Source organism: Ostrinia nubilalis, chromosome Z (genome assembly GCF_963855985.1).
Source record: "Ostrinia nubilalis chromosome Z, ilOstNubi1.1, whole genome shotgun sequence".
Lineage (NCBI taxonomy): Eukaryota > Metazoa > Arthropoda > Insecta > Lepidoptera > Crambidae > Ostrinia > Ostrinia nubilalis.
Window position 1 is genome coordinate 5,289,337 of NC_087119.1, and position 24,812 is coordinate 5,314,148.

Sequence of the window (24,812 nt, forward strand, 5' to 3'; positions counted from 1 at the left end):
TTTGTGTTTTCATTTCAGGTTCTATTTCCATTTGGTCATTCTGTATTAATTTTTAAATCCGGGATACAAATTATTCAATTATGTCTACCCAGGCTGTCTACGAAATGTAGCTAACCATTCACCGGTGGACGCTAAATAAATTAGGGTTCTTAGCTGATTGGTCTCAGTATCAATATAATGAATATAAACTCAACTACGGAAAACACTTTCCTCCCGTATAACAGCTATAGTAGGTAAGTATCACGTATAATGTTATACCAACTATTTATAATGTATAACTGGTATAACTCACGCTCCGCTCCACGGCTTACTTGATTTATTGTAGAATGATGATAAAATAATGCAGTAAATGTTTGATCATTCTCTTGCAAATCTTGAAGAGATTTCATCAGGGATGTTATGGTATGGATATGAAGTTTCGGTTATGAATATGGTTACGGATATATGAATATTATTATACCGGTTTCGGTTACTGTTACGGATATGAAATCATTTCGGATTATCCGAAAGTTCGGATAATTTCTGTTACGGATTAATAATTTTCAAAATGTAAAATTCAAATAGCAAGATGCTACGCGAGCCATATACTTAGCCACTTTATGTACTATGACGGCACCTATGATAATGGTAAAACAGGAGGGGATATCAGATTGTGCCAGGGAATGCCAGACAAGTAACAAAATATGTTAAAAAATATTAAGATTTTAGACTCTGCCTTTATCCGAAACTATCCGAAACTTTTGAACCGGTTTCGGTTACGATAACGGATATCCATAACATCCCTGGGTTTAACTTTGTAAATCCGCTCCGTTTCACCCGCCACCAACTTAAGTTAACTAACAGCAACTTAACCAACAGTTAAGTTTATCGCAAAGCAACCGAAGTTTGTGAGAAAGCAAAGCGGTTTTCAATCTATTCAATTTACACGAATGTTTTACTACTCAATAGTTCAATACGGTTTAGCCGGCCGCAGTGGAGTTCAAATTTCTAAGTTATTACTTGGTTCTACATGGAAACTCAAGGAAAATGGGAGATAGCAGCTTTATCAAGAATAATTGATTAAATAATTTTCATCAGTTTTATTTGCAAAAGCCTCAGAAACCAAATAAATATTTTTTCTTTCTTTCTTATTTTCAAACTCATGTAAGTAGTGCTTAGTGACAGTTAGTAATATATTTTAATATTATTATTATTAATGAAACATTCAATTTCATGATTTTCAAATACTTACCTACTCGCTACCTCTTAATGAAAATACATACCAACCAAATGCAAGTAATTTAAGAAGTCATATTAATCATATTATTATGTACACGAGACATACAAAGTTACTATTCTAAGCGATATACTAAGTATTACGTACCTAGACCCCATAGGGCGGGCAGCTGTTTCCATAATCTAAATCCCTTGTTGCATGTTAAATTCAGTGAACTGCTCCTGAATCGAATGTACCTACTACTACTATTTCTATTTATTTATATTAACCGGCAGACAGTGGTGACTGAGTTTGTTGCGGCGCTTCTTCTCAGCACTTGCCAAATGTTGGTCTCGAAGCGCTGGTAGGGTAAAAAGATTATGAGACATGTAGAGGCTCCTTAAGAGCATATGACGATTTGTAAGAACTATTTATTGGTCTAAACAAATAAAGAAATTTTGACTTTGACTTTGACTTTGACTTTGTTGCGGACCGAGGCTTTGCTTCCAAGTATTACCAGTTGTTATCACGTCAGCAATCAGCTAACCTATTTGCATCTGAGACTATGTTTTCACGATATTAATTTAGTGTTCTTGTTAATTAAAAATACCTACGAGTACCTCCGTGTATGTTGTTGTTGGCCCTATACTTAATTAGGTTCTGGTTTTTTAAGACGATTTCTTCTGATGAAATTCTAGTCATCATGCAGGTTATATTATTTGATCATTATTAAAGGTAATTTAAAGTATCGAAGGATGAGAGATTCCTTCCTGTATAAACGGAAAAATACTTGGAAATTATTTCACAGAACCTGATTCTTGATCATATCAACCCTTCCTAGAACTATATCTTTCCTGTTATTGAGTCAAATAACTATGTATTTTGTTTGAATTACCTACTCTTTATGCAAAGTGAGCGTAGTTTTTGCAAACGAGCTTACCAGACTAGACGTTCACACAGCGTTTGAGACAAAAAGAAGATTCCTTTGTCTGCCTTTGTTAATAGTACTTATCCCGACATAATTGCTTCTTTTTATAAAACAAGCAAATTACTTAGTATACAGGCAATAATGTTTCACGTATGCTAATTTTACGAGTATGCATTCTCGGTACTCTATGAAACCCGTGCTGTTCCTATATTGTCAGCATTTATTACTACAAGTATTATTGACGAATGTATCACGCGATTCCACGGAATTTCCAACAAAGTTGTTGATTCGTCATGCCGTATTGATTGTGCTTTGTTCGAAAAAATTTCGCATGCGTAAAATTTTTCAGCCGAATTTCCCGGGGTCGAATCGGCTGGAATTCATATGTAAATACATTCCAATCTGGAACACCGGGAATGGAAACAATACGGGATAATGTTACGTGTTTCGGGATGAAGCGCGTGTAGCAGACGCGTGTACACACATTCAGCTTATTAACCCCTCGCGCCCGAGGCTAAGCTCAACGTATGCAAGAAGTTTACACAATACAAAAATTATTATGAAAGTCTACATTGTAATCAAAAAGACATCAATTTTCAAAATGAATCCAAGTAGGTAGACTAAAATCAAAACTATAAAACTCTTTGATAATTACGTTAAAATTTCAATTTACCTAATTAGCAACAAGACAAAGCCCGTTTCATGTACCTTACTTGAAATTAAAAAATCACAGATAAATCTGTAAAAAACAAAAGCAGCACATACTGCTGAAAGAATTTTCAGTGCCCACTTTTGCTTCCTGAAATTACTACTAAAAACGCTCCAACGTCTGTTTTAACAAGTAGATAAAACCGTGTGGGTCCCATTCTTCAGTAAATGCAGTATATCGCAGCTAAAACAAGCTAAAGCAGCTAACAATACACACACCTGGTACGCCATTTGCGGGATCCCTCCATCCGGGCTTTGAATCAAATTTGCAGTGTGTATGGAACGTGATTTCCAACCGTCGTTTTGCAGCTATTTAATGACGTCTGTATGTACGACGGAAATAAGCCAGCAGTGTGTTTATCGAGTTTTATGGAACGCGTATTTCTCCGATTTGATTTTGAGCAATCCGGCCTAACGGAGCGAGGGCGGGAAACGTTTGGCGGTTATGGATAAAGCTTCAATACTGTTACAAAAGATTTTTATGAAAAACGCTCTACTTGAAGTCTTTATGATGACAAAACATGCTTGAGCTTGAATTTAGTTTTAAACGTTTTTTCGTTAGTCATCATCATCATTCCACTGCTGAACATAGGCCTCCCCCAATGTTTTCCATGTTGATCGATTGGTAGCGGCCTGCGTCCAGCGCCTTCCTGACTTTTATGATGTCGTCGGTCCACCTTGTGGATGGACATCACACGCTGCGTTTTCGGGTACGCGGCCTCCACTCCAGAACCTTGCTGCCCCATCGGCTGTCAGTTCTGTGTACTATGTGCCCTGCCCATTGCCACTTCAGTTTGCTAATCCGTCTGGCTATGTCTGAGAATTTTTCGATCTCGTAAAGAAACACTGAAATTCTTTAAACAAAAATACACTCTTACAAAATTATACAAATTTCACGCGGAAAACCTAACTTTGCTTATTCTAATTGTTATTACAATGTAGATACATAAGTGCTTGAAAACAATCGCTTCTGCGGTCAATTCCAAATCAGACGTCCTTCCAATGTTTGCAACCGCAATGTTTGTACCAATCAATTTGTTCTAATCCCAACTTGCTGTTGCTACAACCGCTATCACAAATAGTTTTAAGGCCCCTCGCCCACGGCGACTTTTTGTAGCGATGCAGTAGCGATTCTGTCGCGCGTTCGCATCGATACAGTCGCAATGCGGTCGCTAGCTGTGTGGCCTCGCCCACATAAACACGATTCAGTCGTGATGCAAACGCGATACTGTCGCGATGCAAACGCCACCTCCGTTCTCTACGCGATGCAATCGACGAAGCACGATGCACTTCTGTAGCGCGTTGCAAATGCGACTGATAGCGATGCTGTCGCTCGTTTACGAAACGCGCATCACTACAAAAAGGATGGGCCTAAAACATGGATTTCTGTTAAACTTGCGTCTATACATAAAGTCAGTTGCACAAGCTCCCACTACTGATACACTTGCATACTAGTTCCTTGCGCATGTTATCAACTGGCATTGTGTACGAGCATACGTTAAGTGGTATGTTTTAAATTTTTTATTTTGGATTTTAAATTGTTTTACCTACTTAGGAATAGAGGCATACAAGGACGCAAATTACATTGTGTCGTAAGCCGATCATTGGATTGGCACATCGTGAAATGACGGCACATCGCAATAGGTATGGCCGGCCAAATCATGAACTGCCGACATTTCACGATGTGCCCGGGCATTTCAACGATCGGCAAACCGTTTAATAGCACCTTTACCGTTGAGCATGACGTGCTTCAAGCATTTGTATCGCCGCCTTCATAAATTTAACGTTTGCCTTTCAAATAAGTATTTTGCTACTCTCATAACACAGCGCCAAAGCAGAATGGTTTCGTCAAAATATAATAATATCTACGTACAGTAAGAAAACAAAAGACGATTGAAATAATAACGGTACGAGAAAGCGGCTCCATCACCCTTTATCTTGGCAATGTTATTTTTGCGTTAACATAGATACATAAACATGGTTATGGTGTGTTTTAAAAGCAAGATAAATCGTTTTGTAGTAGAAATGTGTTGCGATTCCAGACACTGAAACAAAAATATTCGATTGTTTTAACTAGCTTTAACAATACAACATTACGTAAAAAGTATTTTTAAAAGAGGACTACGAGTAACATTAAAAGTATAGAATTTATGTTTTAAATTCACGGTAAAATAAAATTATTACATCTGTTACAGTCAAAACTCATAATTATAGTCGGTCAAAACCACTTTTGACTGATTTTCCCGAATATGATTTTCCCAGTCAAAAGTTTTGGCAGCTTTTTACAGTCCAATGTGGTTTTGACCGATTATGAGTTTTGCCTGTAACATTATTATATCTATTGTGAATAACCAATTGTAGCTGAAACAAGTAGTTATCGTATAGTTAAAAGTAAGCAACAGGTTGCGTTTCAAAACCACCAACCGGAAATTGTGGTTAAAGTAAGTTTCCTTTACGCTCAGGTGAATTAAATACTGTCCAATCAATTGAATCGTTCAGCCGACTTGAGATCCAGGGGATCGAATAGCGATGAATGGCGCCCGACACAAAAGCCGCCGGAAGTGGTCCCTCACAGAGAACCAGCTAGAGCGGAAGTGCGGATTACCTGAACGGAAGTAGTTAGCGCGGGACGCAAATCAAACTATTATGGGTTAAGCCGAGCCTCGATCAGGCAGCCGAGTTTTCCAGATAGGTTAGGTGAAGATTATGTCACAGAATAATTATGACAGCAGCTGCATAATTTATACTTATAATAAAATCTGTAGAGAGGTCAATTCTGTACATGAAATATATTTCCAAAATAACTATCAGGGGGTGATTAGTGATCAATACTGATGCCAAAAATGCAATCAGTAAAATTTTTGTCTGTCTGTGTGTCTGTCTGTATGTTCCTTATAGAAACAAAAACTACTTGACGGATTTTAACGAAACTTGGTACAATTATTCTTAATACTCCTGGGCAGGTTATAGGATACTTAGGAATTCCCACGGGAACGGGAATTAGAGGGAAAATCTTTTTGTATGAAAAATCTAAACCGCTTAAGTTAGACGCTTGAAATTTGGCATGCAGGTACCTCAGTAAACTTAAAGCTTAGTTACAATAGGATATTTAAAAATTCCCACGGGAACGGGAGTTAGCGGGAAAAAACATTTGTATGAAAAATCTAAACCGCTTAAGTTAGACGCTTGAAATTTGGCATGCAGGTACCTTAGTAAACTTAAAGCTTAGTTACAACAGGATATTGCAAAATTCCCACGGGAACGGGAGTTAGCGGGAAAAAACATTTGTATGAAAATATCTAAACCGCGTAAGATAGACGCTTGAAATTTGGCATGCAGGTACCTTAGTAAACTTAAAGCTTAGTTACAACAGGATATTGCAAAATTCCCACGGGAACGGGAGATAGCGGGAAAAAACATTTGTATGAAAAATCTAAACCGCTTAAGTTAGACGCTTGAAATTTGGCATGCAGGTACCTTAGTAAACTTAAAGCTTAGTTACAACAGGATATTGCAAAATTCCCACGGGAACGGGAGTTAGCGGGAAAAAACATTTGTACGAAAATATCTAAACCGTGTAAGATAGACGCTTGAAAGGACATTGTCAGAAATCGCCTAAAAAACCGCCCAAAAACATTAACCCATCATAATTATTTTCTAATTTTTTTAATACATTAAGCACCCTTTCATTCTAATGGACACTTAAGCATTAAAAAATTAAATAAATAAGTCTTTTAACGTTTATTCTATAATACTATTACAACTTCCGGACGTTTTGGTGCGTGGCATGGTCTAAAACCTATCAAGTTCCATAATTTTTGCCGATAAAATCTGTACGAGGCATTACCGTACTTTATTGCTGGGAGTCCATGTATAGTGATGTTCCTGCGGCCATCATAGACAATAAAATATCGATTTTGAAAATAAAATAAATCTATTAAACTGCTTTGAAGACTAGATTTGCGTTAAAAGCTAAAAAGATATTGACACTATTACAAGAAGCTATTTAAAGTGTCCAACTGGTCGAAGGTCGTAAATATAATAAAAATAATTAGGACCATAAACTGATATTCATGGTATCATAACTGTAAAAGTGTCAGAATCCGATGTTGAATCCAATGCCAGTTGAAGTGAGAGAAACATATATCAACCTAGTATAGTTGCCAGTCTCTCATAATCTATGCCAATGAGGGTTTTCGCGATTGAAAAAGCCCCTTTTTTGTATGGAGTTTTGACGGATTCGATTTTCGATTCGATCAAAAAGTGCGTTTTGTCTAGGGGGGCTGGTTTCTACTGAAAAACTACCTCGTTGCAAGATTTTAATAAAATAATAAAACCTTTATCTTCTCTTTCATCTAAATATATAAAAGGAGAAACTGACTGACTGACTGACAGATCAACGCACAGCCTAAACGGCTAAACGTAGGCACTTGAAATTTGGAAGGGACGTAGTTTAGGTACCGTAGAGGTGCACTAAGAAAGGAATTCCCGAAATTCCCACGGGAACGGGAATTAGCGGAAAAATCCTTTTGTATGAAAAATCTAAACCGCTTAAGTTAGATGCTTGAAATTTGGTGTGCAGGTACCTTAGTAAACTTAAAGCTTAGGTACAACAGGATATCGTGAAATTCCCACGGGAACGGGAGTTAGCGGGAAAAAACATATGTATGAAAAAATCTAAACTGCGTAAGATAGACGCTTGAAATTTGGCATGCAGGTACCTTAGTAAACTTAAAGCTTAGTTACAACAGGATATTGCAAAATTCCTACGGGAACGGGAGTTAGCGGGAAAAAACATTTGTATGAAAAAAATCTAAACCGCTTAAGATAGATGAAGGGGGTAAAACGGGATCCACGCGTACGAAGTCGCGGGCGGCCGCTAGCTATCATCTAATCTATCTTCTAAATATATCGCACACCTAGATCTAAACTGAGACAACTCAAAAAAGGGCATTTTTCAGGAGGCGAAAAAAACGTATTACTACATTTTTTGTTAGGGAAGTTATGAAACTCAGTTTTATTTTAGATTATTGATAGGCTGTGAAATGACCCTGTATATAAAGTGGGTCAAAAAATCTATCCTTTTTACCTTTAATCGCAGTTTTTTTAGTTGTTACATTTTAGGAGAATGACTTTGTACAAATAATAAACTATATTTAGACTTGAATCAGTTTTGTTTGGACATTTTGAGATTTGAGTTCTCCTTTTCCACTCTTAAATTTTTTATATCGTGTCATTTAACTTGGTTCTGATTTTCGTCTAAAACCAAATTAGTTCCCCACATTTTTTGCAAGATTTTAGTGTCATAAAACTTTTCAAATGTCATCTCTTCCACGTTCTTTGGTCCTCTGTATTTCAAAATTTGAAGATATGGCTGAGTCCTCTTCCTGCACTATTAAAGTGGTTTTCTTTGATTGTTTCGATATCCTAAATCATCAATTTAGGAATTGTTTGTGAAAGCAGTTCTTTTTGAACACGATCTGGATCAGCAAAGAGATATAAATGAAGATTTCATGACATGGTGGACATGATAGGTGTTTGAGTTTCTTCAGCCACTTTTTCTTAGCATCAGCCGATCGATATGGTTATTTATTATTTATTTACTTATTATAGACCTTTTTTCTACATTATTTTATATTTCTACATTATAAAAAAGGTTTTATCTCTTGTGCAGACAACAGCATATCAGACTATACACTTGTATTACAACTAAATAAGTTACTACAGTGTTTAACTTGAAGTTCCGTCGTCTGTACATTGCCTTTTTAATTATCTTTACATTGTTCTCTTAAAATATTTACAAGAAAACGACCTAGCATCATTTTTTTCGGAAAATAAAAATAATATCCACTGTAAATTTTACTTATCAAACAAAAGTAAGTTAACTCAAAACACTCTTCTCAAACAAAATAGGAGATAGTTTAAATTAAAACAATACTATTTAGAAACAGGGATTATCATACTGTACCTGATTTTAGGTGAAACGTGCAAAACTACACGTTTTGTATAGAATAACATTGAAATGAAATTTGTTCCAACAAAACTACGCCAACTAGAAATTCACAAGTTGATTCATCAAAACACACTCAACTCAAAATAGTAACAAAATATAAGTTATTTTATCAAAAAAAACTGGAACAAGTCAAAATGTTCTGGTTGACTATTGCAGAACAACTCATCAATACTGTTACTACTCAAATTAACTCATTATATATTTTCTGCTTAACTGTAACAAATCTAAATATCCGCGTTTTCGTTTATTTTAATACGTGCACTCTCTGATACTAACGAAGGTCAACTGACAAAACGCTTGTTTAGGTGGAAGGGGTTGACAAGCGTTGATTCAACAAAAGTAAGTTAACGCCATCTAGCGGCAAATGGATCAAGGCTTTATTAAACCTGTTATGTTGGAAAGATGCGTATGATAACCGAGTATTTGAATATAAGCATAAGTCAAAATTGACAATTTTTGAGTTGTCTCAGTTTAGATGTAGGTCAGTCAGTCAGTCAGTTTCTCCTTTTATATTATAAAAGGAGAAACTGACTGACTGACTGACAGATCAACGCACAGCCTAAACGGCTAAACGTAGGCACTTGAAATTTGGAAGGGACGTAGTTTAGGTACCGTAGAGGTGCACTAAGAAAGGAATTCCCGAAATTCCCACGGGAACGGGAATTAGCGGAAAAATCCTTTTGTATGAAAAATCTAAACCGCTTAAGTTAGATGCTTGAAATTTGGTGTGCAGGTACCTTAGTAAACTTAAAGCTTAGGTACAACAGGATATCGTGAAATTCCCACGGGAACGGGAGTTAGCGGGAAAAAACATATGTATGAAAAAATCTAAACTGCGTAAGATAGACGCTTGAAATTTGGCATGCAGGTACCTTAGTAAACTTAAAGCTTAGTTACAACAGGATATTGCAAAATTCCTACGGGAACGGGAGTTAGCGGGAAAAAACATTTGTATGAAAAAAATCTAAACCGCTTAAGATAGATGAAGGGGGTAAAACGGGATCCACGCGTACGAAGTCGCGGGCGGCCGCTAGCTATCATCTAATCTATCTTCTAAATATATAAAAGGAGAAACTGACTGACTGACTGACAGATCAACGCACAGCCTAAACGGCTAAACGTAGGCACTTGAAATTTGGAAGGGACGTAGTTTAGGTACCGTAGAGGTGCACTAAGAAAGGAATTCCCGAAATTACCACGGGAACGGGAATTAGCGGAAAAATCCTTTTGTATGAAAAATCTAAACCGCTTAAGTTAGATGCTTGAAATTTGGTGTGCAAGTACCTTAGTAAACTTAAAGCTTAGGTACAACAGGATATCGTAAAAGTCCCACGGGAACGGGAGTTAGCGGGAAAAAACATATGTATGAAAAAATCTAAACTGCGTAAGATAGACGCTTGAAATGTGGCATGCAGGTACCTTAGTAAACTTAAAGCTTAGTTACAACAGGATATTGCAAAATTCCTACGGGAAGGGGAGTTAACCGCTGAAGATAGATGAAGGGGGTAAAACGGGATCCACGCGTACGAAGTCGCGGGCGGCCGCTAGCTATCATCTATCTATCTATATAAATAAAAATGAATTGATGTTCATTAGTCTGATTATAACTCGAGAACGACTGGGCCGATTGAGCTGATTTTGGTTTTAAAATGTTTGTCGTAGTCCAGGTCTAAACGGTGAGTAAATACGCGCGCGATATTGTTTTTCTGTGACAGACAAAATTCCACGCGGGCGAAGCCGCGGGCGGAAAGCTAGTAATCTATAAAAGTTCATTTGGTCTATTATGTATTATACTCATGTGCTATGAATGAGGGTTTTCACGATTGAAAAATCCGCGAGATGGCAATACGTAGACGCGAGGTCCAAATGCTGCATGATTGGCGGATTTTGACATACCTGTCAATGTCATGTCAAAAATAACCAATCATGCAGCATTTGGACCTCACGTCTACGTATTGCCATCTCGCGGATTTTTCAATCGCGAAAACCCTCATTCATAGCACATGAGTATAATACATAATAGACCAAATGAACTTTTATAGATTATGAAAGAGAAGATAAAGGTTTTATTATTTTATTAAAATCTTGCAACGAGGTAGTTTTTCAGTAGAAACCAGCCCCCCTAGACAAAACGCACTTTTTGATCGAATCGAAAATCGAATCCGTCAAAACTCCATACAAAAAAGGGGCTTTTCGACCACTTTTCGACTGGTTTGCGATTATAATTTGCACTTTGTCTAGACCCACAGGATTGGATAATCGCTACAGGCAAGTATCAGAACATTTTATAAATATTTTTAATCGATTATATCCTTGTGAATCGTTTTAATAAATTGTCATTTTACTTTTTCAATTAAAACTTTTTCAATCCCTAGTCTTGTCAAACTGTCATAATGTCAACAAATTATAAATGTCACGTCAGTTGACTCAATTTCAGTCTTCTGTGCGTTTATTGTATTTTTATTTCAATGAAATAGTGCTAAAGGGTTAGTACTAAAAGTGAAAGCCTTTTTTCAGAAGGAAAACCAATGTGGTGCCCTTATTATTCATACTGTTTGAAAGTTACAAGTCAGTGATACAGAGTTGCCGCCATTATAACTCCGTGGTGATACCATACCAAAGAAGAAGTTTTCCTAAACACTTGTGTTATTTTTATATGTGATCAAATAAAAAGGATTAATTCTACTGCTCAAATGGAATAACTTATCCCAAGAGACCGAATATAAAAAAAAACATCTCCATAGAAATTATCACCATCACGAGGATGTGAATTTTTTTTGAGAATTTGATATTGGTCCTATAAGAAAAGTAGTTGTACCTATTTCAGTAGTAGAATCAACCCTTCTTGTTTCATCAGCAAGAGTAACTATAAAAACGCCCTATAGGTAGGTATTATTAAGCTGAAGAGTTTGTTTAGTGTCAAAGACTGTCACACAGTGTAACTTAAATTGGCATAATAATATTATGATAATGAACATAAAAACTTAAATAAATATTTATGTTAATATTTTTTCTATTTATTTATTTTCCCAAAGCTTCACAGTGACAGCTGAAACAGCAATACTGTTGTAAAACTAAACTTAGAACAAACTGTTACAAATATTTTACAAATTAAAATAAAACCGCATGTTGCTTTACTTTCTCGTATAGGTAATAAATGTAATTAATGGCTAGATTATTAATGTTACTTTGTTACCCTCAATAGTGAGGAGATCTTACAAAATGGTAACCCTGATTTTCATTGTCATTCAAGTGCTCTTTCTTCGCATAGGCTTCTGTGATTTGGCCAAGGGCCACACACATTGCGATAACATTATGCGACATTGATTTGACAGCAGCGGAGTGAAGTCTTGCGACTATGCAAAATGATACCCTGTAATCGTAGCGCATATAGACATAGACGGGGCGGGGCACATAGCTCGTAGAGCTGATGGCCGCTGGGGCAGGAAAGTTCTTGAGTGGCGACCACGAGCCGAAAGACGTAGCGTGGGCAGGCCTCCCACTAGGTGGACCGACGATCTGGTGAAGGTCGCGGGAGGTGCCTGTATGCGAGCGGTGCAGGATCGGTCTTCGTGGAAATCCTTGGGGGAGGCCTTTGTCCAGCAGTGGACGTCTTTTCGGCTGAAACGAACGATACGTATTACCACTATATACCAGACATTACTATTTATTGTATACTCGCCGGTTTACACGTAGGAGCACGCGCGTTACAGCTTCGGCCTTGCATTATTATAAGATCTTGTTCCGCCATTTTTCGAACTTCCTCCGTGAGGATATCCCTGCCGAATTCTATGATAAACCTATCAAAAGTCATATTCTGCAATGTCAAAATTAATTTGCCGAAATTCGCCGAGCCAGCTATGTCTAGGGATATTCCGATACTAATAAATACGAGTAGGTACTCGATACTTTTGATTCGATACCAAGTATTTATTGTATCGAATCAATTTTGCGATACATAATCGGTATCGAAACAAAAATACTTGGTATCGAATCGAATCAGCAAAACAACCGAAAACAATCAAAAAAACCGAGAACGCATCATACAGAACTGAGAGAGCAAAAACAGTCAGCTAATCAGCTTTAATCGGTTACCGAGTTACCGGTATTCGTCGCGTGGCGGCGTGATTGAAGCGTTGTCTCGCGCTGGGCCAGCCGAATTCGTCCGACTTCAGCCGAGCCCGAGCCGAAAGCGAGAGAAGGAGACACCCGCACCCGCCCGCTAATCATCTCGCCATTCCGCCATTGTGAAAGTGTTAAGTGATTGTTTACAAGTAATTTCAAAATAATAAAACAAAATAAAAGTTCCAAAAAGTATCGATATCAGTAAGTATCGATACTTTAGGAGTACTTATTTAAGTAGTATCGAAAAAAGATTTGAGTATTATCGAAATGAGTAGGTATCGATACTTAGGTGGTATCGGAACATCCCTAGCTATGTCAAATAATATTATTAGGTGTCAAACAGGATACGTTCAGAAATTAATATTACGATTTTAAAGATAAGACAAGACAACTTTTTATTGACGAAGTTGCTGGGACAGCTAGAAACTATTTTTTTTCCGGCACTTTAAGAAAATAATAAATGAATGAAAACGCAGCGTGGGACGTCCACCCACAAGGTGGACCGACGACCTGATAAAGGTAGCGGGAAGGCGCTGGATGCAGGCCGCTACCAACCGTGCGATGTGGAAGTCATTGGGGGAGGCCTATGTTCAGCAGTGGACGTCCTGTGGCTGAAATGATGATGATGATGATGAAATGAATGAAAATGACAAATCTTCGAACGTGTATAATACCGTGCCAAAGTAATCATATAATTTTGGCACCTTAATAACTATTGCCGTTTTTGTTGTAAAGATCATGCAGCGCTACTTGCGGATATTATTGGAAAGAAAACTATGTAGGCTCTAGATCTGAAGCCGCTTTAACGAACACGAAGTGCTCATACAATGCGGCGTATTTTCTTCCAGTCTTTAGTCAGGACTTTAGTCGAATTAAAACCCCGGTTGAACGTGATATAGCCGCACTAGAATACGGTGCTTTTTGCATAATCGCAAGACTTCGTTCCGGTGTCGACCGAATGTTATCACGATGTATGTGGCCCAGGGGTTACTGTAGCCGCTAAGGTTTGAAACTTCTTGCTTAAAATATTGTAGTCTCTGGCATAGACTACGACGGTAGTCATGGAGATAGGAGTTTGTTATCTCATGTCAGATGTAAATGGTGAAAAGAAAACCCATGATTCGTGTTATTTTTATGCAATATGTAGGTATTTTATAAAAGTGGAACCCCGAGTGATCTCCAAAACCCATTCTATTATTATATACGATTCGGCTTCGATATCTATAATACAATAGGAGTTTATTTCATGTGTCAGATGACAAGGGTGGAAACAACCTACGATTCCATACGATTCATGTTGTTTATTTACGTGCAATATGTGGGCATATTATAAAAGTGGAATGCCAAGTTGTATTTCTAAAACTTGTTCTATTATTTTATACTATTTGGCTGCGACTCGGCGTGACGACAATACAAAACATTTTTCGCGAATCGGTGTTCATACATTCACACAATACATTAGACGCCATGTTGTCATAAACGACATATTATAAAATCGCTGTGATTTAATATTCTTATTCATTAATTTTATGGCAAGTGTCCATCAGGAATCATTGTTCTTACACACAGAATCGTATTATTTCGCTTTCGGGTAGTAATATGTCAAAATTGTTGGTTCTTAGGCGAACAATGTATGGAGAACGAACATTGTCCTTTGGCATGCAGGTACCTTAGTAAACTTAAAGCTTAGTTACAACAGGATATTGCAAAATTCCCACGGGAACGGGAGTTAGCGGGAAAAATCATTTGTATGAAAAAATCTGAACCGCGTAAGATAGATGAAGGGGGGGGTAAAACGAGATCCACGCGTACGAAGTCGCGGGCGGCCGCTAGTATGGAATATGCATCCATTTTAAAAGTTAATAAATGTCACCCGCCCATATTCACTTGTATGGGGCTCTGCGTGTCGTAACATGACCAATGACGTCATGAGATCTCTTACATATCTTAGTATCTTTTGAAATTTTTGTCAAAGAAAAACACTGATTAATTTAATAAATGCCAAAACTACTGAAATGTGAGAAATAAAAAAAGCCTTGCGTATTCCCTATTGTACAGTCGCGGAATGAAAAGGTTCGTCACCTTAGTGTCGGTTTTCGCTTGCACTAGGTACTGCGGGTCTAGTCAAAACGCACTTTAAAATCGCAAACCCATCGCAAACCAGTCGCAAACAAATAAACAAATCGCAAAAGAGGTCGATAACAAAAAAGGCTTAGTCAAACGGCAAAAAATCGAATCGCAAAGCCCTACCTATCGATAATCGAAAGACTGGATTGAAAAGACAATGCCGGAAATTGGCGTCTTTTTTTTTTTTGCGCGGCCATCGACCAAATCATGTTTTTTGGATATAAAATAGTGTAATAAACCAAACTTACTATGACATGTATACCTCTAAACTCAGTCTGAACTGAGTTACGAGCATTAGAAGTTTGATGATTTACATACTAGATTGCTTTTTGCGCGCATGTTTTGTAACAAAGTGCAACAAAATAGTGACATTTTATGTGTAAACAAACAATACCAACCATTAAAGGCTCCAGACATCAGTGTGGAGTAGAATCAGCACAATAAAAAAATAACGCAATATTTTGTTGCAATTTCTTACAAAACTTGCGCGCAAAAAGCAAATCTAGTATGTAAATCATCAAACTTCTAACGCTCGTAACTCAGTTCAGACTGAGTTTAGAGGTATACATGTCATAGTAAGTTTGGTTTATTACACTATTTTGTAATCAAAAAACAAAGTTTGGTCGATGGCCGCGCGAAAAAAAAAAGACGCCACCTTCCATACAAAATCTGGCATTGCCATTTACCATACAAAGGCTTAGCCAACATGCCTTTAAGACTCAATCAAAATCGAATCGAATCGCAACACCCGCCATTTTCATTGCGATTACTAAAACCCCGGTGATAAGCTTCGATTCGATCGAAAACCAATAGGGTGAGTTGCACCACCTAACTTTGACCGTAACTATGACGTTAACCGGAGTTTTTTGTATGGAGTTTGACAGATTTTAGACGTTTGTCAAAGTTAAACTAAGATGGTGCAACCCACCCTAAGGCTGTTTTGACAAATCCGTATCGCGATGTCGTTTTGACAGTTAGTTTGACGGCGAAGCATAGACGTAAACAGAGAGCAGAAAGAAGGAAGAAACAAATAAAAAATAAAAAAGCTAAAAAAAGTAAAAACAATCGCAAAGTCATAGACATTTTTTAACTTTTATTCGATTTTGAATGAACTTTTATATCGCCGCGTCGTTGGTGGTTCAATGTGCATTTTGGCTGCCATTTTCCAATCGAATCGAATTACTGGTGACGCGGCGACTGACATTAGTGAAAACTTCCTATTGTTTTGCTATGGCATTTTGACTAGACCCACTGTAAGAGTCAAACCTGCCAACATAACCGTGCAAGAAACAATGCTGTTAATATTTAAATAAATATGACGTTTGCTAACGAATGAGGTTTTGCTTGTTTATTTTTCTATCCAATCATTGCAATATTGTTACAAAATGTAGTTTTTTTTTTCAATAGATAATGGCAGGTTGAACCAACAAGAAGGTTTTAGTTTATCAATCATAATAATCTTCTTGACAAGTTAAATCGTCAAACAACTTTGATCTGAATAATTTTGAACTTTATTGACGAACAGTTAAAGATTATTTTCTCCAACTCGAGATTATTCTGTAACATAGTTTCAAAAGGTAATATGTGTTCGCGATTCGTTGAAGGAATCAATTTGAAAACTGACGAACCTTTTCATTCCGTGACTGTACATTACGTTGGTTGCGGAAAAGATAATGTGACGGTCAATGCCTTACTGTAGATAGTTCCTCGAGGGTCAATTTTGAGTTTAATTTAAAGCATGATGAAACTAAACTGTTGCACATACCCGACGCTTCAGATTTTTACCATCGTGCTGCCGTATTTACTGTGATATTGAAAGAGATCTTCCTTATTCTTGGCGTCTAATTATTAAATGCTATTCTTCCCATTGAGTTCTATTGAAATTATCAAACGTGTTTTAGAATAAATCCCCAATGGTCGGTTTTTTTGAGGAAATCTCCCAAAATGTCTTCGGTACTTGTAAACTGATTTGAAGAGGGCATAAACGAAATAAAGAACATTTAGAGTATCTTTTCTAGGCTGTTTCCGCCAGCCTTCGGTAACTTACGATACCTTTTCCTCGTATAAGTACCTACGGTTAAGCAGATAATCCGGATCTATTCGAATCTCACACACCAAGTGTGAACGCGGCTGTGATTCGATTCCTTTGAGATCAAACATTTTTACGCTCATCGTCTCATCTTGTTGACTTTTTTTCCAAAGAACTCCATTTGGTGTTTAGAACTAGAAATGACTAGCTGGAAGCTCGCCAACGAGGTTCTTTATGAATAATTGGGTGCTTACGGAAAGTTGCAACAAATATCTGTACCTCCAGTGAAAAGGGTGTTAAGTCGAAAATGGTGATTTTTGGGAAATCGCATTTGAAGTTAAAAAAAATGCTGCTTCATCGCTATTAGAGATAACTTGGTGAAATATTTTTTAGGTGAAAGGTAATATTATATATAATTAGGCAGTGTGCCAGTTTGGGAAATATAGCATGTGGTTTTTTCGTAATTAAATAAAAACACAGTTTTATCACCATGCACGACAACTTTACATTCGTGTAAAGTGATGTAATGGGACATAAATCATTTTACACCACACTGAATTGACCACACGCTAACAAGTGTAAAGTGATACATTTTCTGCCATTTCTGTTGATAATTTTTTGTTTCTTCAGTTTTAGAAAAAGTTGTAAAACAAACATAAGTAATTACACTATGAGGAATCATTATTTCAGGTTATTTAGGGTAAATCGTCCAAAAATTGTTACTTATATCAATATACACCAATTTTGTGGTGAGAAAAAAAATGTGTAAACTGATTTAACTAACATAACAGCGATTTAAGTATGCTAATAATTATGTGTAAAGTGATATAAGTGGCGATTGTAAAGGAATAAGGCTAGAATTTGAGACTGAATTCTAATTATTTACTCCTTAAATGTTTATTCTGATCTGAAACTACTATTTTATTAATTATTACACCATATACCATGAATGATATCGGCCTAAATCACATACATTATCTCCTATTTTAAAGTAAGTATAGCTGAAGCAATTGTGTAATAAAGACCAGAAACAACTATGGTTTCACATCAACTAATTAGACAGGAGACAGAGAAAAGTTTGTTTTCTACAATTACCCTATTAGGAATCAAACTCTAGACCAGAGATGATGATGTCAAGCTATATTGATTGCCTTTTGGCTACAGAAGGATAATATAAAAGTAAAGTCATAAAATGCATTTGTTTTCAACAAAGAGGCTTATAAAAAGCCCTTTAACACGTCCTAGTATTACTTGAATCCTACTTTTATTTTGGGACATAAATGGGCCAGTGCTGAGAAGAAGCAGCGAAAGAAATTTAGCCACCCTTGTCAGCCTCTTCCTAAATCATAAATAACTTGAAAAAATCGAACCTCCTAAGGCGGGAATCTTCTTAAATCAATAGAGACATGAATTAACAAGACATGTTATACTTGCGAGCTAAGCAGATAAAGTCCAGCCACACATGCCATTTACATAATTATTTACTTTATACATAGTATCCATTCATAAGGCCTTTCGTAGTTAGTTTTGCAGGGCAATCGAATATTGCACTTAGCCTTTTGATTAGACCATTGTGCGCTATTTGTAGTTTATCTTCCTATTCCAACCACTCCAGATCCCCCCAGGTAGCAGCAGCCTATCTAGGTCGCTACAGGCCTTCTGCAGCGACCCTGGTGATTGGAGAATTTGAGCCTGTTGATCTGCTACCCTTGATCACTCCTTGTGCACGTGCTGCGGTTTTTCTTCTGCCCCCATGCATCTTCTGCACAGTAGGTTGTCTGTAATAGCTATATTGTGTAGGTGTTTGTTTAACATACCTGTTATTACACTTAGGACCTTACGGATGTTGTCCCTGTTTAGTCTTATGAGGCTGCGGGAGAACTTTTTCAATATATCCACAACTGCATATTTTGTTTGCCTGCATCTTTCACAATCTTTCCATTCTGTGTGGTGTTATTTTTCTATTTTGGAGCGCAGCCAGGTCTTGATCTGTGCTTATGGTATCGGCATTACAATTGTTCCGGACCAAATACCATCGTGTACGATCCCCTTCTGGCCAGTTCATCTGCTGCGTCGTTGCTCAAGGAGTTACTGTGCCCTTTGATCACTTCAGGAGTGCAGGGTAACGCCATTTGCGTTTGCAGTGACTTAGGAGCGCGTCATGGCATTCCAATATAAGTATTATAATGTAGTATATTAAGTTGCTTTGTATTGCTTGCACTATCTGAGATTATTTTTATATTCAGACCTCGGATGTCTATGGTTGCAACCGCCTGTGCTGCTCTGATTGCATTCTGCTTGGAAAATTGTATTGTGTTTATCTAGTGATGTTGATATTCTTAGTATATTTAGGTAATTCGAGAAGACACCAGCTCCCGTACCTTTTTGGGTTTTGGAGCCGTCAGTGTATATCCTAACTTCATTGATTCCAGAGCAATCTTGCGTTTCCGCTGTAAGCTGGATATTATATCTCCAGTCGAAGATGTGAACACAGGGAATTCTGTCGATGGGTGCCTCGGTGAGAGGTATTTCTTTTATTAGAGTTTTGTGCAGGATCGTAGAATGTCCTGTCTCCTTGTTTTGCTTTTATATGCCGTTCTTACCTTTAAGTCTTAGGGCGGCTGCTTGCGCTTCCTCCTGAATGAAGAGGTCTAAAGATCTAAGATTCAGAAGGTACTCGAGTGATGTCGATGGAGTGGTTCTCATACAACTAGTGCCCGCTATGCTTACTAGGCGTTGCAGGCTTTGGAGTTTTGATCTTGCTGTGGATAGTTGTGTTCTGTGCCACCACACAAGTGATCCATAATAATATGTGTAAGAGGGCCATACAATGAGTCTCTCGCACTGATGGAATGCTATACAGGCCATTTTTTGTTCTCGACATGACTCGCCCAGTTCAATTTGTTGTCAAAGGTGATGAGTTTTGTTTATAAAGATTTCTGGTAGGTAGTTGGAGCTCTTGTAAATTCGATAATGCACTTATTAAGTACTTTTATTGACAACGTTAGGCACTATGAATTCAATTATATGTTTTACTAGTAGATTTATTCAAACTATTAACTAAAGTTCTTTGATTTATAAACTACGACGACATTATTTTTTCCTTTAATCTGACGTTTGGGCTAAGTTGTATCATTTTACACCAAATAATTAACAAAATTATTAGTTGCGATTTTCAAATGTTTTTGATCTAAGTAACTTATAACATTTTACACGTCATCTTATATTGTTAATCACAAATTCAATCTGAACAACTTCAATCGTGTAAAAAGTAGTAACACGAGTCATACCTCTTTACACAATAAAAAAGTGAAAGAAGCCTCCGGTACACTTTGTTAAAAGTAGACATGTATCAATATACACGAAAGAAAAGTTCACAAAGCCTTACTTGTATCATTTGGCACAAAATTATTTTCTTTTCTATACGTCGTAGAAACATACCGATTAGATACAAAAATAGCTAATTTTTCAGAGATTCACATTATGTTATAAAGTCGATTTTGATCTAAGTCGAGTTAGATCCCTTTTCACTGGGGGTACAGATATTCCAAGTTCGTACATTAATGCGACAATAAACTCAAATATTCTTTTGTAAATAACTTAACATTCTAACGATCAAATATTTAACAGTTAAGTATGGGAAGAATATTTTTCTGTAGGTAATTCATTGGTGACACTTAATTCAATTTCCACGCGTCGCACCCGCGTGAACTTCATTATTTTATGCTAAAATAATCTACCTGCGCCCTGCGACCACATTCATTTAACACAATATGCGACGCGAGGTGAAGCACATACAATTTTATTTATTACCATATTCCGCGGCACGCAAATTCCTCGATATTGTTAGCTTTAGAATATTGCCTGTTCTTTTTATTTAACCTCCAGTTTTTGCAGCTACTGTTGTCTTTAATTGTCCGAAGAATCAAATCTATATATATAAAAGAAAGTCGTGTTAGTTACACCACTTATAACTCAAGAACGGCTGAACCGATTTAGCTGAAAATTGACAGGGAGGTAGTTTAGAGCCAGGAGAAGGACATAGGATACTTTTTATCCCGTTCGAAATAAAAAAAAAGTCTGCTTATTTATTGCCATTAAGGCGGAACAAAGTTCGCCGGGTCAGCTAGTGTTACATAAATACATGTGTTTTGGATGGTTCTACATAAGAAAAGATTATTAAATTACAGTCACATCTAATAAATATACGTTCTATGGCATACCTATTTGTCTATCGTGTCGTGCCCACCAGTGCGGTAGTGTCCGCGATATCCTTACCATATAGCTTCCTTTAAACAGCTTCAAGTGCAGCTGCCTCTTCGATAGTATTTCTTCCATTTTTGGAGCAAAGGATCATAGTATTTGTATATTATTTTGTACTGACATCAAAAATAGATAATAAGGGCCGCTGGAAAATATATCCAGCACCTTCTAAATTCTTTTTGCACTGACATGCTGCTTGTTTCCAGGTGCTCCACTCCCGGCACATCCTACGCGCCAACAAGCTACTGGGCAGCTTCAAACTGGACATTGCCACCGTGTGGAGTCAACCAGGTACGTTACAATATTAATTAATTGGTTTTAATGTCGGAAAAAAAATATTGGTCAGTCTTACACCCCTGAGATAGGCGTTGTTTTACAAAACCACAGGTGAGACACTTGCTACATCAATTATGTTAATTTGTGAATATTCCACGAGCAATTAAAAAAATATCTAAGAAACTTCGTTTTGTTATAAAATTGACTCTAACACTTCAAAAAAAAAATTAAATAGGTAATTACTTTGTTGAAAAACGTTTTCCACAACATTATCTCGTTATATATTAGGGGAGAGTTCGGTATATTGTACCGCCGGGTAAATTGTACCACCCTCATATTTCGTAAAGTATTTATTGAATGTCTGTAATTGCAACACTCAGCGATACACAACTAAAATCAATTAATATCGGCCATGTGGTTTTTGCCGTGACAACAAAAACGTGTGTTTTATTTTGAAAAGTATTTTTTCATTGTTTTCAAGTAACTTTTGACAATACATGTTTAGTTTGTAATTTTGTTAAATTTAATCACAGGGTGTTTCTAATATATTATTTAAAAGCGTAAATTAGTGTGGATTACAATTATTTGAAACATTTTTCGGTATTTATAAGCTATATTTTATACCGATTTTTTAAAAGCACTATCACCTAGTCGGCTAAATTGTACCACATCAAGTTGTATGGAACTTTACCAAAGAATTTTGAAATTTTTTTTAGTAAATCATATTTTGAAGTTATAACTGCATAGTTATGTTTGACTAACAATAAATTAAAGCAAAAGACTGGCAAAGTAGATTAGGTACAAGTGTGCGTTACGATAATTGGAATTACAAAACTTGTACTCAAAATCGTGATAACGTGTAAAACAATATCGATTTTCTATGTTATTAACTACTGTTCCTTTTCGTTTCCTAATTTGTTATGAATGTATCGTATAATATTTTGCCATAGTTTTTTAATAGGCTTGAAATTTATTGAAATCCAATTTAGTAACCCTGTGGTACAAATTATCGAACCGGCTGGCTAAATTGGACCGAAGCTCTGAACTCGTACTTTGTTGATTTGTACTAAATATACAACAATCATGTTAATTAATACTTATGAAATAGTAAGTTGAATAATGTATCTTTTATTATATACCATGGACATTAGCAAAAACAAAAGAAAACTAGGTGTAAAATGGGATTGAAAAAAACTGGTCCAAATTAGCGGACTCTCCCTTATCATTACAAATGAAGAGCAGTAAGTATACTCATAAAGTCAAGAATATTATTTATCTCCTTTATTTTTGAATAAATAATAACAATTTGTAAATATTTTGCTACTTTTAAAGTTAGGTACTTGGTTAAATCTCCCTAACTTGTATTTTGCCGATAGGAAGTATTACATTCATATTACTCATATAGATTTATGTCTTGACAACTCAGTTAAAAATTATAAAAAGCGTGTTAAAAAGAGATAATCCACATTGATCGACTCATACAAATGTTGTTCTGTTTGCTCTCCTAAAGGTTAGACCAGACCAACGCGTGCAGCCGGCGTGCACGATGACGATGGCGATGGCGACCAGACAGCGTGTATGAATTTGTAGCGATGTGTTCACATCAACGCGTCCTGTCATTGGTCGCGGCGATCTATGCAGCGTCTGCACGCAGCGATCAGAGATCATCGCGACATTTGTCACTATGGCGCAACTATGGCGTTTCTGTTTTTTAAAATCGATGTAATAAATAGTAAGTAGGATCTGTTAAAAAGTTCTTACACAATTAAAAATGATACCACTAGTCTGACCTACTTGAATAATAAAAAAGGTTTTAGAATAAAGTATCAATATCAGAATTTATTTTTATGTAATAAACAAATTATTCTATATAGTTTTCTCGAGAACCAGTGGGTCTAGACAAAGTGCAAATTATAATCGCAAACCAGTCGAAAAGTGGTCGAAAAGCCCCTTTTCAACCGACTTCAAAAAAGGAGGAGGTTCTCAATTCGACCCGTATGTTTTTTTTTTTTTTTTTCTATGTTTGTTACGCGATAACTCCGCCAATTATGAACCGATTTGAACAAATCTTTTTTCGGCGTATAGGTAATACCCCAAGGGTGGTCCCATTTAAATTTAATAATAAAAAAAACAACCCCCAAGGGTGGAAAATTGGGGATGAACTTTTTTATACGCAATATCTCCGCCGATTATAAACCAATTTGAACGATTATTTTTTTGTTGAATAGGTATTATCAAAAGGGTGGTTTCATGCGAATTTGAAGAAAATATTTCACCCCCAAGGGTGGAAAATTGGGGATGAACTTTTTTATACGCAATATCTCCGCCGATTATGAACCAATTTTTTTTGATCTCAGTGTACTGCCTACCTTCAGTGGTAACATCAAGGTAATAATTAGTTAACTAAAAAGCAAGAAATAAGTAAAATTTTATAAAAAAAAATAAAACCGACTCCAAAAAACCTACACTAAAACGTAGAAAAATAATTACTAATTACCTACTTATTTATTAGGACGAATTATTAATATTTATGTAGGTATACCATGATTGATCCTTTTGGAGTCGGTGCAGGCAAACTTTACATGTTTCATAATCTTGGCACCGACTCCAGAAGTATCAATCATGGTATACCTACAAAAATATTAATAATTCGTCCTAATAAATAAGTAGGTAATTAGTAATTATTTTTCTACGTTTTAGTGTAGGTTTTTTGGAGTCGGTTTTATTTTTTTGTATGGAATTTTGACGGATTCGATTTTCGATTCGATCAAAAAGTGCGTTTTGTCTAGGGGGGCTGCTTCTTCAACTTCATAAATAAAATTGGGATATTATCTGCAGAACAAAATAATTGAGAATGTACATGTCTGCAGCTTTCTCATAGGCCCTAGAGCAATTCTAAGTATGCCATAAATAAAAACCTAATTAAAGTCATCAAACGTCTCAGTCATTAATTTAGTGCCACTAGAAACACCTAGTTGATCAAAACTGATGTCTTTTTGTATTTTTGGGTTATTATTAAAGACAAAAAAGATATTTGGACTATTATGTACCTACTCTGTGGTTTGGGTGCATAATGTAATTTCATTTGCCTTAAAAAAAGTAAATGTCAAGATGACTGTTGCACCAAAAATGAAAATGAAAATTGATT

General features: G+C 36.5%; 1 protein-coding gene across 1 annotated transcript in view; it reads left to right on the forward strand.

Annotated features, from left to right (window-relative positions):
* Positions 1 to 24,812, forward strand: part of LOC135087155 (otoferlin-like) — a 71,525-nt gene that overhangs the window by 12,108 nt on the left and 34,605 nt on the right. Inside the window, exon 5 of the mRNA XM_063981989.1 lies at positions 21,595 to 21,679. Within this exon, the coding sequence (XP_063838059.1) occupies positions 21,595 to 21,679 (85 nt within the window). The remainder of the gene's footprint in view (positions 1 to 21,594; positions 21,680 to 24,812) is intronic.